This window comes from Podarcis filfolensis (genome assembly GCF_964270895.1).
Source record: "Podarcis filfolensis genome assembly, chromosome: 2".
NCBI lineage: Eukaryota > Metazoa > Chordata > Lepidosauria > Squamata > Lacertidae > Podarcis > Podarcis filfolensis.
In genome coordinates this window covers 95,924,122-95,942,763 of record NC_139605.1, presented here as the reverse complement: position 1 = coordinate 95,942,763, position 18,642 = coordinate 95,924,122, and the positions used below count along the sequence as shown (strand labels likewise).

The 18,642-nt window shown below is 44.6% G+C and overlaps 1 protein-coding gene across 5 annotated transcripts in view; it reads left to right on the top strand.

Annotated features, from left to right (window-relative positions):
• The first annotated feature begins 10,814 nt into the window (after nucleotides 1-10,814).
• AATK (apoptosis associated tyrosine kinase) overlaps nucleotides 10,815-18,642 on the top strand; it is an 86,159-nt gene continuing 78,331 nt past the window's right edge. For 2 of the 5 annotated variants that reach the window (XM_083598568.1, XM_083598566.1), the window contains exon 1: nucleotides 11,070-11,775. In XM_083598568.1, the coding sequence (XP_083454694.1) occupies nucleotides 11,688-11,775 (88 nt within the window). In that variant the 5' untranslated portion in view covers nucleotides 11,070-11,687. Of the gene's footprint in view, nucleotides 11,776-18,642 lie in introns of all 5 variants that reach the window. The other 3 variants (XM_083598567.1, XM_083598569.1, XM_083598571.1) reach the window with 3 other exon arrangements.

The following is an 18,642-nucleotide window of genomic DNA, read 5'->3' as shown; positions in this document are numbered from 1 at the left end:
ATGGGAAGGTCAGCACACCAGGGCCAGAGACTGTCACTGCATTGTCAGGGCTAGAGCCTCTTATGCAAGAGGAGACAAGAGATTCCATTCAGGCTAGGTGCTTCCTCCAACCTAGCCTTGCACTCTGTCACGCCCACTCTATTGACAAAGCAGCTGTGATGCAACCCTGGCAAAACAGTTCTTTTCCCCCAGAAGAATGGTATGTAGCCCATGAATCATTTCGTGTGTCCACTAGCAGCCTCCCAAACCCCATGTATCACTTATTCCCTGTTCTATTGCCCCATAGATGGGGTAAGGCTTCTGCTGGAAATGGGGAGATAAACATTATAACTAGGAAGTGCAAATATATGAACTGGTCCAAAAACCATGAGCCACCATGCAGAGATCTGCTGCATCCTGGATCTGTTGAAGCGCAAGCTCTGAAACGAGTCTAAGATGGGATGTGTTATATTGGGGGTTCTTATTAACTGGTGTTCTTAGGACTCAGGCAGTTCCATGCCATCTGCTGCTAAGCCAGAACTTAAACTAGCATGCCATTGTTATAAATCTGTGCCGCTGTAGTTTCAATACACTGATGTGCCACTTTGAGTTTTGCCAGCCTAAGATGTTTAGCCCACCTTCCTATACTTGTTTACTTAGCAGTAAGACCCATTAAACTCAGTAGGTTAGCACTCCATATTGTTATCCTATCCTCAACTAAACGTTACAATTGGAGGTTAGGTTCTCACAATTAATCAGTGGCCCTTCTATTATTTCATACTTGCACCTTGGAAAACAGCCAAATATACTGGATTACATCCAAAATTCTAAGTGTTCATTATTTGTTACGATTGAATTATTGTTTACGTGGTGGTTTCAATTATCATAATTACTAATTTCATTATATATTTTCCATAACAGTAATCTGTTGGTTATTTCCCTGCAGTTTGCGAATTATTTGGGGCATACGTTTTTGTTTCTTTAAAAAAATCAACTCCCCCTGCTCTTTCAGGGCTCCTAACTACTATTTTGGTAATTTACTTTTTACTCTGATCAGTTTCACCTAAAAACGTTACCAAGTGTTAGTATCGTTAAGGGAATTTTTCACTAAATTATGCTATTAGAAATTTGAATATGCAAGATTAAGTTTTACAGGCACTGAATTGCTAGATCAAAGCAGAACTCTTCATTTTAAGCTGAACTTCTCTAGAGGCTGATTAACATTAACTCGAGAGATCTGTAGGTGGGTTAGTTAAAATCAATATATGCCTTTCAGATCCTCCATCACTTCTTTGCCTCCTCCCCTTAGTTTCCTGGCCCAGTGTCTCCAGTCTTAAAAGATTGGCTTACCTATTCTTCCTTACCTCCCCGTGTATTTCTCAAAAGAAATATTTCTCTTTGGGGATATTGCATTGTCAAGACATCCTGTTGTACTTTCTGCAGTTAGGATATTCACGGCTATTTTGATTGCTACGTGGAATGCAGTTCATGGGTCTCACAGACATCTTTTAGAGTCTTTTTATGATATGGAGATTCTGTTTATGATACAGTGGTACCTCGGGTTACATACGCTTCAGGTTACCTATGCTTCAGGTTACAGACTCCGTTAACCCAGAAATAGTGCTTCAGGTTAAGAACTTTGCTTCAGGATGAGAACAGAAATTGTGTGGCGGTGGCGCAGCAGCAGCAGGAGGCCCCATTAGCTAAAGTGGTGCTTCAGGTTAAGAACAGTTTCAGGTTAAGTACAGACCTCTGGAACGAATTAAGTACTTAACCTGAGGTACCACTGTATGTCCCTGTCCTTGGAATTTCTTTGTAAATTGTTGACGGTTCAGTTTAAACTTCAAGCATTTTAACAAAAACCCAACCCCCCCCCCAAATATTTGGAAAGGATATGTTCCACTGATGTATGACTATTATGCAGGAATAGGGTGCTGTGTGTGGCATACCCTACAAGATTTCTCCAATGGAAACAGGGACGTCCTCTTCCGATTCTTCTTCTTCTCCCACCCATCTGACAGGATTGCCCCAGATACTCTGGGCAGCTTCCAACATATATAAAAACATAATAAAACATTAAACATTTTTAAAAACTTCCCTATACAGGGCTGTCTTCAGATGTCTTTTAAAGGCATAGTTACTTATCTCCTTGGCTTGCGGGTCGCATAACTCCATACCCTCCAACATTTCTCCGATGAAAATAGGAACATCCTAAGGAAAAACGGGACATTCTAAGATCAAATCAGAAACCGGGACAGCTTTTGTAAATGTGGAACTGTTCCTGGAAAATAGATATACTTGGAGAGTCTGACGTGGTGGTGGGGATTGCATGTTTATAAGAGCATAGGGTTTTTTTGCCTTTTCCACTAGAGCACCACTGTCAGCTTGCATCTACTATCTGCAGGCAGGATATTGCTAGGTTATCATGAGAGATTGCCCAGAGATGGTGAATAGCTCTCTAAAAGCTCTGTGGTGATGTAGAGAGAGGATACAGCTTCTCTGCTGGTTATTTTGCTCTAATGAATTCTAATTTTATCCCACAGAACATAGGAGAGGGAGGGAGGCAAGACAGTCAGTGGGACAGCAATGGAAGGTGGCAAAAGCACATTGCTCTCCAGGCAATAACATGATTTTTATTTTTTTATTTTTTTATTTTTTTATTTTTAAAGAGACAGGTAATAGGAATTGTGATTATTTCAACTTGTATGCCATTTTTCAAAACCAAAGGTTCTCCTTCAAAAGTCACACAAACAAAATATTTAAAATAATAGCAAGAGCATCGATAAAACAGCATGATCAAAGCCACATCTCTACAGTTGCATGGGGAATTAAAGATTTTTAGAAGCTAAATCTAACTGAGCAATTTTTTAAAAAACCCAGCCAACCTAAAAATGTCAAATTCCTTCTTCCTTCCCTCCAGTGTTTAAGACCCTGTACGCATATCAATCTACAAGCCTCTTGCCAATGTTCTCTGGTTTCAGATTGCAGCAGCAACAGAGAGCAATGGTGTGTGTGATGTTTTTGTAGGATGCTGCCTTATAGCAAGCCAAGCTGATGGTCCATCTAGTTCAGTATTTCCTACACTAACAGGCAGGATCTCAGACAGACTGGAGGTGCCAGAGATTTGAACCTAGGACCTTCTGCATGCAACACATGGCCTGTCCCCTTATCGCGGAAGAGCTGCCATTGAAAGGTCGCTTGCAGAAGTACAGTACAATGTCTAGAAGGCTTTTGTCGCGCACTTTCGGTGATTGTGCAGACAAGCCTGCATTGAGATTCCTGCATTGCTGGGGGTTGAACTAGATGACCCTTGGTAAAGGTAAAGGTACCCCTGACCGTTAGGTCCCATCGCAGACGACTCTGGTGTTGTGCGTTCATCTCGCTCTATTGGCCGAGGGAGCCGGCGTTTGTCTGCAGACAGTTTTTCGGGGTTATGTAGCCAGCATGACTAAGCCGCTTCTGGCGAACCAGAGCAGCGCACGAAAATGCCGTTTACCTTCCCGCCGGAGCAGTACCTATTTATCTACTTGTACTTGATATGCTTTCGAACTGCTAGGTTGGCAGGAGCAGGGACCGAACAATGGGAGTTCACCCTGTCATGGGGATTCGAACTGCTGACCTTCCGATCGGCAAGCCCTAGGCTCTGTGGTTTAGACCACAGCGCCACCCGCGTCCCTTCTTGATGACACTTGGGGTCCCTTCCAACTCTACAATTCTCTGATTTCTAAGCCCACCTAAACTCCTGGATATCTCTCCACAATATAAGAGCGCCTTAGCCATGGGTGGGCTTGAGGTGTAATATTTTCTGACAAATACAGCCGTGCAACACATACCCTGTAACAAATTTTAATTTGCATTTTTTACATGCGTTTTTTAAAGCATGCAATCTATGGAGCAACTGACCTCATTTACTGGCTCTACGTTTCACAAGAGGGAAAGAGAGAGGATCTTATATCTTCCCCTGTTTTTCCCCTCTCTTTTTTGGTGGTGGGGAGGAGGTTCATCAATTGGTGCAAGCCTGAATGTGGCTCAGCTGAAAGCAAAGGGAAGAAACACATGGGACTGAGAGGAATTCCTACCCCCCTCAATTTGGACTGGTGCCAAGTTTAGTGCCTCTTGCACAGTTCTGCGAGAGGCCTGCTTCATCCGCACTCTCGCTTTCCCACCTACACAATGCCCCATAGCACATGCCCATGCGCTGCCTCGGATCATCACTGGGGAAGCTGCATCAGAAATGCACCAAACCCTGAGGCAGTCAGCTGGCTCTTTAAGCAACCAATTCCCTGGAGTCTCAAACTGCGGCATCATAACAGATTATGGTTCCTGGAGGGGGTCTGCTTTCCCCAGTAAAACTGACACTTGATGTGGCTCAAGAGTTTGGGACAGGCTTCATGTGTTTCCTGTTAGTGTTGCTATCTTGGTGCTTCAAGGCGAGAGGCACACAGCTGGGCGCACAGCTGGTAGGTGCTGAGCACACCGTGATGTTAACAGCTGCATGCTTTGGCTCTCTCTGTGCAGTTCCATCTCTCAGCACCAGGAGGTACCTTGGTTTTTAAAATCATCTCCATGTGATCCCCAGGTGTTATCAGATCAAACTTCTGGCAGTCTCAGCAGGCTGTTTACTTGAGAACTGTGAGAAGCAGAATTGCAGTCTGGCAGTGTTCCCTGTCTGAAAGTGAGTGAGTATGTATTTGAGAAGTAAGGCTGAGGATGAACAGGACTAACTTAACTTTCTCCTCTCTGCAAGGAGCTTGTTTGACCTCAAGCAAACCACCTGGGGTGTCTGAACACCAGTTCCCATTCTATATATTGATGATACCTGTTAACCATCCCTTCTCTTAGGAAGATAGGAAGTTGCTACCTAGTTCGTTATTATTCACACTGACTTGCAGAAGGGTTTCAAAAAAGGGGACACCCCCAGACCTACCTGCAGTTGCTGGAGATTAAACTTGGGACTTCTGCACTCAAAGCAGATGCTCTGCCTATGAGCTACCGTATTTTCCTCTCCATAAGACGCACTTTTCCCCTCCTAAAAAGTAAGGGGAAATGTGTGTGTGTCTTGTGGAGCGAATGCAGACTGGGCAGCTATCACTGAAACCAGGAGGGCAAGAGGGATCCCTCGGTGCACACCAATCCCTGAAGCCAGGAGAGCAAGAGGGATCAGTGCACACCGATCCCTCTTGCTCTCCTGGCTTCAGGGATAGCCCCGCAAAGCCTCCTGAGCGAAGAGGAAGGAGCGCTCCCTCTTCACTCAGGAGGCTTTGCGTTGCTTTCTTACTTCTTGTTTCCCCCCCCCCAAAAAAAAACTAGGTGTGTCTTATAGAGCGAAAAATATGGTATATAGCCTTTCCCCAATACCTTTGTTTTACAGCTTATGTGCATTGTTAACAGTGGATAATAGTCAACACATAATTGGATGATTTCTGGAAAGAATTATGCAGAAAGGAAAACATTTAGCTCTACAATGATTTTTTTTTCTCAAAGGGGTATGTGACTCTCTGTTAGTAGATTACATAATCGTGGCGGATTGTATTCTCTGATCCCACATGGTGGTTTTGTTTTATAGGACTTTTGTGCCGTTAATTGATTGGTGCTTTATGGGATGTATAGCATCATCACCTAAAGGACTTTGGTTATGGGTCTACTAATAAATCTAATAAATAAATAAGATGTATAATGTATAAGCCAAGCATGATTCCAGTGCCACAGTCATTTCAACCATTCTGTGCATTATGGTGAGACAAATTTGCATTTACCGAAGTTGCATCCAGATAACTAGTTTATTGAACATCCACCCTGATTTGTTTGTACAAAGATTGCAGGGAACAAGCACACCTGTTTATGGAGAGTGCATTCTTACTTGTTTCCCCAAAGGTTATATGATGTTGCATACAAATGCCAAATCTATAAAAAGCATGGCCTTTAATACTGAGGGTCTTTCCTAATGACTTTTTTCATTGCTCAGTAGTACACATGCATTTGTTTCTCATCTGATGTAGTTACATCTTTCTCTAAGGTAGTGCTTTGCTGCAGGTAAATTGAATTTTACCAGCCAAAGTGGTAATGTGAAAAAGGCTCATTCCACACACAGAGCATTTTTGATACAGAGTGCTATGTGGAATGTGGCTGCACAAATTTTATTAGCAAGTATTGGCTAGCGACTATGACAACACTGAATGATTATTGGCCCCAAGTGTTGTTGTTTTTTAAATAGTGTGTATTTTATAGTCATCTACAGCCCAAAACCTCAGTTTTGTGCCAGTCCAATGCAAGAGTGTTCATACGGTCTTTCAAAATACAAATTAAAATTCAGAACAAAACCTGGTAAACTCCGTTAAAGCCATTGGTATAGCAGTGTTCCATTACAGTGGTACCTCGGGTTACAGATGTTTCAGGTTACAGACTCCGCTAACCCAAAAATAGTACCTTGGGTTAAGAACTTTGCTTCAGGATGAGAACAGAAATCGTGTGGCAGCAGTGGGAGGCCCCATTAGCTAAAGTGGTACCTCAGATTAAGAACAGTTTCAGGTTAAGAACAGACCTCCGGAACAAATTAAGTTCTTAACCCGAGGTATCACTGTACTTTGATATCCCTTCCCCTACCCTTTAATTCTAGGCTGCAGTTCAGAATTTCACTCCCTATAAAAATACATCAAATATTATTTTCCCCCACCCCTTGTGGCAAGGCTACATAACTCATTTGCACAGTGACAAGAAACTGATGCTTTTCCTAGATAAGGACTTGTGTTAGCCTATCCATATCAATATATATCTCTGTAGGTGACTGTGGTTCTTTGGGATTCCCACCCATTTCTTTCAGCTGGGGTCTTGTCTCAAAAGTATGATGAAATTCACCTCTCTTTAACTTCAAAGAAATAAATGCCATCCTCCTGTTTTAAAGGAATATTATTTGAAAGCAGATTGTGTTCTAAGCATTTCTGCTCCCACTCAGGTTAACTGCCTCTGTAACCACCCATTAAGAGTTCTGCACTCCTGTTTTACAAATGGGAATTGTAACTGCATACAATGCAGTATTATCTTGTGCCCCAGGAAGGCAGAGAATGAGCTCAAAAACATCGGGGCGGCTTCTCAAAGAACATTTATTCACAAGGAGACCTTTTAATTTCCCCCATCCCCTCGCTCCTAACGTAAGATCTATTTATGGCAGGATGACATCTACAGCACTATGTTCTTTGCAGCCGTGGCTCCTCTGAAAAATTAATACTGTACGCAAATTCAGCTTTAAATATTAACATGGACTGTGGGAAAATATAGGTCCCCGTACTAAGAGCTGAAGAATTTCAGGCTGCTTGCTGTTGCACAACAGTATTACAGGAGTACATTATTTTGGTGAATGAGTTCCGATTACTGGGTCTGGGTGGGTGCTTTAATTAAGAAATTAGGCCTTTCAAGTCAGCTATGTTTTAACCATTTCTATGCTTTGTGGCCCAGACTAAAAATGTTAATTCAGGATTTGGGCCTTTGTCCTCTGCCAGTGGCTTGCTTTAAAATATGGCTTACAATTTAACTAGGTGGCATCTGGTTCCACGGGCCCACTCTGATGCTTAAATGTCATCCCACACAAGAGGAGAGAAGGCAAGGCATGGCAGCGACATTATGCAAGGAACTGGCTTTCACAGGAAGCACCTCCACTTTGCTACTGGAGATTCAAAAACAGTGGCAGCTGCATTCTTGGTCAATTAGAAACATTATAAGTTGAGTTGACACTGCAACCCACTGATCCTAAAGTCTGGGAGCCATTAGATCCTAGCATCTGAATGATGTGATGGTAGTGTTTAGCACACTGGATTTAGAGTGGGAAGATTTCAGTTGAAATCCCCACAAAACTCACTGGATGACTTTGGACCAATAAGTATATCTGAATCTTAATATACCTCAAAGGGTTGTGATGATAAAGGAGGAAAGGCCGTGCAAATTGGCCTGTGTGAAGGAATGGCAAGATACAAATGCATAGCTGTCAACTTACAGATTTGAAAATAAGGGACCAGCAGCCTTGAAAATAAGGGACCAGCAGCCAAAATAAGGGACCTGCAGCCTCACCTGTTCCAGGCACTCCAGTCTTCCTGTCCTCCTGCAGTCTGGTTAAACTCATGCTGGTAGCTTCGAGAGCACTGTCCAACCAACTTTGTAACCAGAGGTTCAACTGAATAGAATCTGAATCACATGTACCACAAGGCCTATGCAGCCTCAACTTAAGATGGCTCCCCGGCCTGGCTTTGCACTGCAAAGTTTGCAGCAGCACGTGCAACAAAATGGCGTCCAGAATTCGAAAACCCCCTCAGCTTGCATTAACTAGCCACACACAAGGCATGCAAGCTCCACCCCCCCAGTCGTTCTTAGACTTCTTATTGGGTGAGCAACACAGCCAAGCAACACAGTTGGAGCGTGCCTCCTCCCTGGCCTGCAGGGAGGGAGGGAGAGGAGCTGCTTCCTTTGAAATTTGAGGGACATCATTTAAGGGACATTTAAGGGACATCCATCAATAAGGGACAGCAGCGGGACATGGCGCTGGAATAAGGGACTGTCCCTTCAAATAAGGGACACTTGACAGCTATGCAAATGTAATAAATACGTTTCATTTCCTCATCTCGTTCTGAAGGGGGTCGGAGTAGCTTTTCTCCACTGTGCAAATATAGCCATTCGTTTCAGGGAAGTACCAGTGAAGGCAGAGGAATGCAGCCAAAACTACTGACCCAAATAGGGGTAGTCAGTGGCAGAGAAAGGAGAGGAGGAGACCTATCTTATTTGTATGAGGGAAATACTATGAATTCTACATTCACCCTCTGTTTATACAACCTTTTGATTCTCTAAACATATGCTGTTCACTCAGCATAGCACACCTGTCCTCAAGGCTTTTCTTTTTTTTAAAAAAAAAAAAGATGGTATTTACTTCCAAAGATAGAGATGGATGGAAAGGAACTGCCAAAAAGTATTTACTCAGGATCGCAATGCTTTCCCTTTTTGAATCACCTTGGAACCTACACTCATCATCTGAGGCCCTTCCTTGTGTGCCCCCTCTGTAAGATCCAGGAATGGACCTTTTCTGTGGTGGCTCCCGCTTTGTGGAGTGCTCTCCCCAGGGAGGCTCGCCTGGTATCTTCATTGCATATCTTTAGGTGCCATGCAAAAACCACTTTTAGAATTGGGTGGGATGTTTTAAAGACCCCCCCCCCCCCGGTTTTAATGTATATATGTGAGGGGTTTTGTTTGTTCATAAGGACAAGATAAAGCGACTTAATAACAATAACAATAATAATAATGATGTATCCGGGCCGTAACAGGATATGTAGTCTGTGTAGGATGACGTGAGGAAGAAGCATTTATTTTGGAGTGTGAAAGCAATTGTACACATAATGAAACAGTAGACTGAGGTGGTAGAATTCTAGATGGTACTACTGTACTTTGTACTCATGAGGTGATTGTAGCTCCTACCCATACATGAGATCAGAGGATTTATTGCTTATCAAAGAGCCTTCTTGGTAAGAACACCTCAGTTATGTAACACCCTCCACTCCGAGGTTCAACAGGTGGTGTCAACATCCATCTTTTGGGGCTGGCGGGGGAACTTCCTTCTTTTGCCAGGTCCTCTGAATATGTATGTATAGGGCCAGCACAGCGAGATAGTTTTGCTCTACAACTGATTATTTTGACTGTTTAAACTGCATCTTCTCTTTTGTTGCATTCTGTTTTGTTTTTACCTGCCCCGACATCATCTGGTGAAGGGTGGCATCATCTATGATGAAGTGTGGCATATACATTTTATAAATAAAACAATAATACATAATTTGACAAAACAGCTCAATCCTTTCTTTGACCTAGTTCAGCCTTTCCCAACCTTGGGTCCGCATGTTATTGAACTACAGCTCCCAGCATCCTTAGTGAGAAGGGCCAGCAGTCAGGGATGATGGGAGTTGTAGTCCCAACAACATCTAGTGACCCAAGGTTTGGAAAGGCTGCTATAGTCAATTATATACGTGTGTGTGTGTGTGTGTGTGTGTCTCTCTAGGTGGAGAAAGACCTCCCCACCCTCCAAAATCCTACCACCTCAATCTTTGTAATCTGTAATGTATAAAATGGCCCTGACGGGCCTGCATTTTCAAGGATTTGTAGGATCACTCAGGAATATTCTCTGCCTCAGTTCATGACCATTACGACCATTCGCAATTTATACTTTCTCCACATTAAATATCACTATACACCCTTCCCAACTAGTGCAGGGGAAGATCTGCCCCCCTTTTCCATTTGCCTCTGTCGGTCCCTATGGCCTTGCAACGAGACTCGTAGGAAACTCCATTCTTTATATACAGTATTTATTGATTACCGGTAAATGTACCACGCTTTATGCCAGCGTGTGAACCTGCTTTCTATCTAAAATTGACCCGTTCTCCCCTTGCTTAGCCAAGCAGCGCAGGTCAGCGTTTGAGAACCTGCTCCAAAGCGCAGAGAGCGCGCGCGCGTTTCGCAGGAGGGCGGGGAGCCCGTGGCCGTAATTTGGCGGAGCTGCGCGTGTGAACGGGAAGCGCTGCTCCTGTCCGCCCGTGTGGATTGGGCAAATGTGCGCGCGCGCGCAGCCCTGCCGGCTCGAGCGAAGGGCGTGTAGTTTAGCAGTGTGTGTGTGTGTGTGTGCGCGCGCGCGTGCGTGTGAGCTCACCCGGGTCACACTTGGCTGCACGTGCGGCAGCGACGCCCCTTCTTCGCCCATTGCGCGCGCCAAGCCATGCCACCTGGGCGAGCGCTGCCCGGCGGCTCCCTCTTCTCCCTTCCCCCCCGCCTCGCTCCTTCCCCGCCGCTTGCTGCAGTGTTGGGGGGAGGGCAGATCTGGAGCAAGATGGCGTTGCTGTGGCTGCTGCTGCTGCTTCTCCCAGGGTCAGCACTGGAACAGCTCCTTCCTTTGCATTCCCACTAGCACCGGCAGCTGCCCTGGTGTTCTGCAGCCGCTCTGCAGCCTCCTCTCCTGCCCTGGCGGTTATCGCTGCAGCCAGTGCTCTCTTTTCCCCCCACCTCCTCGACGCTCCAGCTTTCTCTTGTTTTGGTGCAAAGCTTTTCCCCCTGTGTGGCAGCCGGAGAGGGGGGTGGGGGTGGGGTGGAGAGTGCGCGACTACATCTCCTCTCACTCCTTTTGCAAGACACTCACTAGGCTGTACCCATTCTTTGGAGGACGGCACCGAGCCAGGTGCAATTTTATTTTGTTTTTTTGCAGGCAGCTTCTCTTAGCATCTGTTTTGGCTTGATTTTGCAACGCCGAACGCCGGGGTCGTTGCGATTAAAAACAGCAGCCTCAAATTATAAAGAAAAGAAATAGATATTATATAGCTAAGCAACTCGCTTATGCTACCACTTGCAACTGTGGCCGTTGCAACCCGAACCCCCTTCATCTTCCCATGGAGGATGTAATCGGCTAAAAAATACCTGAAGGCGACGCACTGGGATAATAACATGGAGGAAGAGGAGGAGCTGCAGCAGCATTGAATTCCCTGGCTGTGCTATCAAGAGGAAAGGAGATGGTGATTTTTTTAAATGTGGCACCGGCGCAACTTCTGGAGTTGCGAGAGCTTTCAGCCCCCTCCCCTCATCCCACCGCCTCACCTGCCTAGTGTCTGCCGCTTCTGTCATTTAATTTTTTGATCCACCCCCCCTTCTCTCTTCTCTGCACCCCCTACAACCCTTCCCCCCTTTTCTGCTTTGCCATGGGAATGGTGGCAAATCTCTTGGCTATTGTCATGTCGGCTTCATTTTTCAACCCCAGCTTTGCCTTCAGTTCGCACTTCGACCCCGGTAAGTTGGCTTTATTTCTGTAAAAAAAAAAAAAGTAATTAATTCTCAATTTTCCTTTCCCTTCCTCTCTCTCTCTATCTCTCTCTCTCTCCCCTCCCCCCCAATCGCCTTTGATTTTCCTCTCCTTGCCTCCCACTTCAGCTACAGATTTCTTTCCCCTTGCAGGCAATTATCCTCTACCTGCCCCCCCCCCACTTCTTGCGCTGTTTAACCCTTTGCTGAATCTGAGCCATTTTATCAGGCCGCTGGTGGTAAAGGTGGCAGTTAAATCAAGCAAGGAAACAAAACAACAGTACCCCAGTCCCCTGCTCCTGCACACTGCTTTTGCCTTGGGTTGTGATTTTTAGAAAGGCTCCTCAGGAACAGATTCTTCCTGCAAAAGTTGAATCACCATTTATCAACTGTTCGGTTCCCCCTCCCCTTCCATCATTTTGGAAATTAGGGGTATGTGCAAAGAGTACCTATATGAGATAATTTGACATTTAAAGCGCAGTTCATACTAGTGTATGTGACATCTTCTGAGGGCATACCTTGCATGCAAACAAGGTATTTAGGTGGTGGCCACTCTTTAAAACATGACTTGTTTTGGGGTGTGAGTGATTGAGGTTTTGAATTTCGTGCCTGGAAGTTCCCTTTAATTGCAGAAGAGATGGAATTTTATGTGGCTTATAACCCTTGCAGGCCTTTTGCTCTGCGTTCTTGTGAAGGTTGTATTGCGTAAAGTCGAGCAAAAGTGGGGTGAGGGAACCTTGTTGCCTTGCTGGGCCTTTCTCTGTGCTGGGTGTCAGTCTTGAATTGAAACTTCCCTTTGCTAGAGGTGATTGATTTTTTGACCCTGTTCAGCCATAAACCTTTTGGCTGGGTAATTGCTAGTCCTTGATTTGTGGATGAGCAGGAGCATGTTGACTCTGCAAAGTCAGAATTGTTGTATCCCAGAGGGACTTGCATCTTCTGGTGACAGGTTTCACTGCTTTCCTCAGCCAGGAATCCTGAAAGGTAGAAACCTAATCTCTACATCGGCATCCCAATTTGCTCCTAAAGTGCTTTTACATCCATTGTCTTCCTGGTGCCTTTTGCTTTTATCGTCTGAAATAGCTTCTGATTCTCATGGGTCCCTCTCCCCTCCACATGAAACTGCCACCTCATCTCTTTCCACTAATTTGTGTGCCCCTAGTCCTTATCTGCCACGCTGGTGGAAGATTGACTCAGTCGCCTATGAATGAAACATGAATTTGTTTTCAGTCCCTCCAAATGTCACTTTTATGTTCTCCACTGGATTTCTCATGTGAAAACAAACTGCCGTGTTCTGCCCTGATAATATGATCTTGGCACAGCTTTCTGGATTCCACTGCAGTTGCTACCTGGCAGGCCTGGAATGATGTCTTGGGCTCTGTAATGGCTTGAGTTTTCTCAAAAGGATCTGTCCGATGAAAAACATGCAGAGGGATAGAGGATAGCACAAACAAACCAAACTCTGCCCTCGCTGATAAATAAATTTATTCGGGTCCTGTCCTTTGCCTTATACAGTCTTCAGCAAAAATTGGTAAAATGCTGTTCAGCCAAATTTCAGTTGGTGCATATAGGAAATTGCAACTCCGTCATGTAGGCATTAGGGAATCGTATGTTATATAAGTAGCTATTTTGCAGCTTTTGTGTTAAATCTCAAGTGCATGCCCCAAATAAAAATGGACCTGTTTCCTTAGTTATGTATGTTTCTGTTGCAGTGTGTGAGCTGACCTTGCATTTCACCAATTTGGCCGCAGATGGAGGTTGATAAACAGAGAGGGGTGCGATTACTTTGCTTTCATCTTCTAGGTGTTCGTGTGGAAGGATTACCCAAATTTTCACAAAGGCTTTTGCAAGATCTCTTTCCTAAAAGCAGCATAGAAAGACGGTGTTGATCAGTGCAAATGAATGTATACTTTGGGTGGTGCTGGGTAGAATCATGTAATGCCTAAATAGTGTTAGCTTTTATCACTCATGAAAAAAGGTAATGACATAGTTTGTAAATAGCACCCTGGAACCATCAGCTCAGTCTGTTTAGCCACTAAAATAGCAAACATGGCTAGAGAGTGTTAGGAAAAGAATAAGAAATAATACCAAAAGGATCAGAATGTCTTAATATCAATCATTTGATGTATTATGTGTTTACTTCTTGAATGATGCATGGTACTTTGGGTGCTTGTCTTTTAAAATACATGATGGACTTGGACATGGATACTAGTTACAGATGTTACATGGCACATATTCAGTATGTTGAAGGGTGGAAGAAAAATTCTCACCCTCTTTTTGTAGGGTCCCTTCCATCTTAGAAGAGAGATAGTGAAGATAGAATAAGTAGTGTTGTTTGAAGAAAAGTGAATAGGGAATGTTTGTTTGATTTTACATAATGCTGAAGCTAAAGAAAACTCAAAAGTAAACCAAAACATTAAACAAATCTTACAAAAATAGGTCTGTGTTAGCATTGTGCAGCTCTCTCCCACTAGAAGTGGTAAATTGCCAGCTGATCCTCTGTGGCCACAATTTGGTGGACTGATCTTACACTGACTGTGCACCAATGTGCAGCTGACCTCCATGATCTGCAGTGTGTCCTGGGTTGCTTGCAACATTGGTTATGAACTACTCTGCAGCTGTGCCATGGGATCTGCATCATATTGTTGATGCAGCCAATCATTTCCCAACTTATGCATAGCTTTGTGAACAATGTTATCCCTGGGCCATCCCATAGTACGTGATTTTGATTTCAGAGGCATATAGTGTAAGTGTATGGGACAGGATATTGGATAGCATGGACTTTCTCTTTTCTCAATGAAGTTTTGGATGGGGAAATAGATAGATGGGTTATGGTCATATTCAGCGCCCGACTGATTGCCACATATTTGGTTTTTTTGGCGGTCAGATTGACTAATGACTTCTTGTTTGTTGTTTTGTTTTTCCTGTGCCTCAATGTACGTGACTTGGATCGCTTGCTTGAGTCTTAAGGAGAGGTTTGCTCTCGGGTTGTAGCAAAGTGTGTTAAGGTTACATGAACTGATCTGGGAACAAGGGAGACAGAGTTGCTTCGTATAAGAGCAAGGGGATTGGAATAGGCGGCCTTTTATAGTTCAGTTCCTGTTCTCCTTCAGAGCTTTGGCTCTGTACCGATGAGCCTGTGGTCCTCCAGCTGTTGGACTCACAACGACCATCCGCCCCAGCCATTATGACTAGTGATCAGGGCCACAGGTTCCCCATTCCTGCTCTTTATATTGTGCATTGCTATATTATTGATCCGCTTATCATTGATCATACAATGGGGGTGGCAATCATCGAAGCCTTGCTGGTACTTGCAGCTGTTTCTCTACAATTCCTCTCCACATTTTCCACTGATGTTAGTTCTTATAAAAGGCTGAGTATGGAAGATAGTGGTTTGCCTAAGGCCACCTACTGCGCTCATAGCTGTGAAGAGATTTGATCACGGGCCTTCCTGCCATATAGCTCACCGTCTTTGCCAGCTCTCAGACAGCAGAGGATTGTGAACTAATGAAACACAGCAATGCAGAAAGATTTTTAGCAGAGAGTCAAGGAATTATAATTGCTTAAGTTATTAACCAGTGGTAAGCAGCTGGAAATTGGATCCACACAATCAGCCCCCCCCAATGAGCGAGATTTTGTTTTTACATTTGTCTCGTGGTTGAGATGCACATGGAAACCTGTCTTGTGAAAGCTTCAACACATGTGGTCAGCACGCGTTTACCGGGCTTCAAAAAACAAGCTGGCCAAATTCCAAAACAGCCAGCAAATAGACTGCATTCGAAAGATTGGTAAACATATGGTTCATTTGCAAGGTGACCGGTGGTGCATGGGTGTGGGAGGGAGGGGTAGGAAATTGATACCTGAATCTATTCCAGAAGTAGATGGCAAGGAATGGTGTACACGTACTCTTATCAGAGCAATAACTTCAAGTCAGCATTAGACTCCGATAGTGTATTAGCTCAGGCATAGGCAAACTCTGCCCTCCAGACATTTTTGGGACTACAACTCCCATCATCCCTAGCTAACAGGACCAGTGGTCAGGGATGATGGGAGTTGTAGTCCCAAAACAAATGGAGGGCTGAGTTTGCCTATACCTGTATTAGCTTGTACACTGGGCTGTGTCTTTCAGTTGAAGCCAGTATTGAGGATTTGCTTTGCTGAGCACTGGTAGAGCTGCATGTCGTAGTAGAGTTCCCACTGTCAGTCTTCGGAGCCCCCTGTTTCTCCTATTTGTTGTCACTCACAGATAATGTACCCTGAATAAGTGAGCAAATGAAGGAACAACAGCATTCGCTCACTTTGTTCTCTTTCATCCTTATGAACTAGGCCTGTGGGATTAAGGAAAGTGTATAGGTCAGGAGGAGGTGGGACCATTCAAGGAGGGGAGAGAATCTTGTCACCCCAAAGACCTAGAGCAGGTGCTCATATCAGCCCTTGCAAATGCAGAGATAATCGTTGCAGGTACATTTATTTGGAGCAGGACAAAGGACCTGTGCTTGCTAAATGGTATCCTGCTCCCCTCAACTGAGACAAGGGGTGGAAGAGGTGTGCTGAGCATGGGAATGATGAGCATGAAGGGACCTCAATGACAGCTTATAGGCATTTACCTAGTGTCCTTTGGGGAAGAAATGGCTCTGCTTGGAATGCTTCTGGCTTGTCTGGAGCTGATAAGACCCAATGTTCAGTAGTGATACAGTAGGTGGAGCAAAGAGGGGAAACGTTTTGCTGGCACTATGATTGCCTCCCCAGGATCCTGCCTGCCTTACTTCAATGATATTCCTCTTTATGAATGTGCTGGCCAATTTTCTGACCCACCAGGAGCCCAGAGACAGAGAGGGAGGGATGTGCATCTATGACATGGGTAGGAAACTTAGGGTTTGGGGTACAGATAATAATAATAATATAATAAATTTTATTTATACCCCGCCCTCCCCAGCCAAGACCGGGCTCAGGGCGGCTAACAACCAATAATATAAACAATTTGATTAAAATACAACTTAAAAAACAAGATTAAAATACAACATTAAAACACTAAGATGCAGCCTCTTCACAGGAGGAGAAAGGAAAAAAGAAAGAGGGGGAGGGAATCAAATTGATTCTAAGCCAAAGGCCAGGCAGAACAACTCTGTCTTACAGACGCTGCGGAAAGAAATCAGATCCCGCAGGGCCCTGGTCTGATGAGACAGAGTGTTCCACCAGGCCGGAGCCAGTGTTGAAAAGGCCCTGGCTCTGGTTGAGGCTAATCTAACTTCCTTAGGGCCCGGGACCTCTAGGGTGTTGCTATTTATGGACCTTAAGGTCCTCCGTGGGGCATACCAGGAGAGGCAGTCCCGTAGGTATGAGGGTCCTAGGCTGTGAAGTGCTTTAAAGGTCAAAACCAGCACCTTAAATCTGACCCTGTACTCCACCGGGAGCCAGATGCAGCCTCTCTGCTCCGTGCGACTCTCCTCAGGCCATAGCTCCCCCCCCAGGGCACTGAAACTGATCTGTACCCTTCTGAAGTATTTTGTCTCTTTCCCTGAATGCCTGGCACCCATCAAATGATGCAGTAACCACCCCCACTCTCATTTTTTCACGCAAGAAAAAGTGTCTTGAGGCTTGTTTGTTGTGTTCCTCCTCCCTCCATTGCACCTTTTCTCCAAGGTACTCAAGATGCTCATGATTGTGGGTGAGAAATGTTGGCTAGAGTGGCCGCCAAGAGCACAAAGATGAAGCACCAGGTAGCTATGGTTCAGATCCTGATGGTTCGTTGGGTGCCTGCTGAAAGGTCTCCTTAGACTTTTCATGTTCTGCTGCAGCAATTGTAATGATGGCTGCCATAGTCTGAAACCCTGGTCAGGCTCTCCTCACCAGATAATAGGGAGGGCAAGATGTATCCCAGTACAAGGGGGTGAGACAAATGAAAAAAGAATCCTATGGTGAGAGTGGCATTTTGTTTTGCAACTTATATGTAGCATTGTTATGTATTGTTCTGTATAGCTGCCACAAATCAGTCAACATGAGAAGAAGGCCACTAATTTTTGGCACGTAAAATGACTGGTATCATACCCTAAACCTGGCTTCCTCAACCTCGGCCCTCCAATATTTTGGGACTACAACTCCCTTCATCCCTAGCTAGCAGGACCAGTGGTCAGGGACGGTGGGAATTGTAGTCTCAAAACATCTGGAGGGCTGAGGTTGAAGAAGCGTGTTGTAGAAGGTTTTCCATCCAGCTTTTTGGGGTCTTGTGGAGGAATTATATGACTTCTCACATATATTCTTTTCTTAAGTCATATTTTATAGTAGGATTATGTTTCAAATAGTATGCATGTGCATGTTAGGAGAGAGGTGTTGCTTTGCCTTCCTGAAAGTGAAATGATACTTCCTTCCTTGGGCTCCATCTCTGCCTAGGGCTGTCATGCCAAGCAGTTAACTGTCCACCTGCTATTTTCCTGTGGTCAGATGTTGTCAGATGTTTCATGAAGTTACTGTGTCAGTAGAAACTTTTTGTTTCATTATACAGTGGTACCTCGGGTTACAGACGCTTCAGGTTACATACGCTTCAGGTTACAGACTCCACTAACCCAGAAACAGTACCTTGGGTTAAGAACTTTGCTTCAGGATGAGAACAGAAATTGCGCGGCGGCAGCAGCTGGAGGCCCCTAAATTGGTGCTTCAGGTTAAGAACAGTTTCAGGTTAAGAACGGACCTCCAAAACGAATTAAGTTCTTAACCAGAGGTGTCACTGTAGTGTCATTAACGAAAACAAGAGTGAGGGCTGCTTGGCCTTAGCCCGTTAGTAGTGGGCAAAGATGGATGAATCTGTCCATTTTAATTTCTCCCTCTTTCTCATTTTTTCTAGTCTTAAATTCAGTT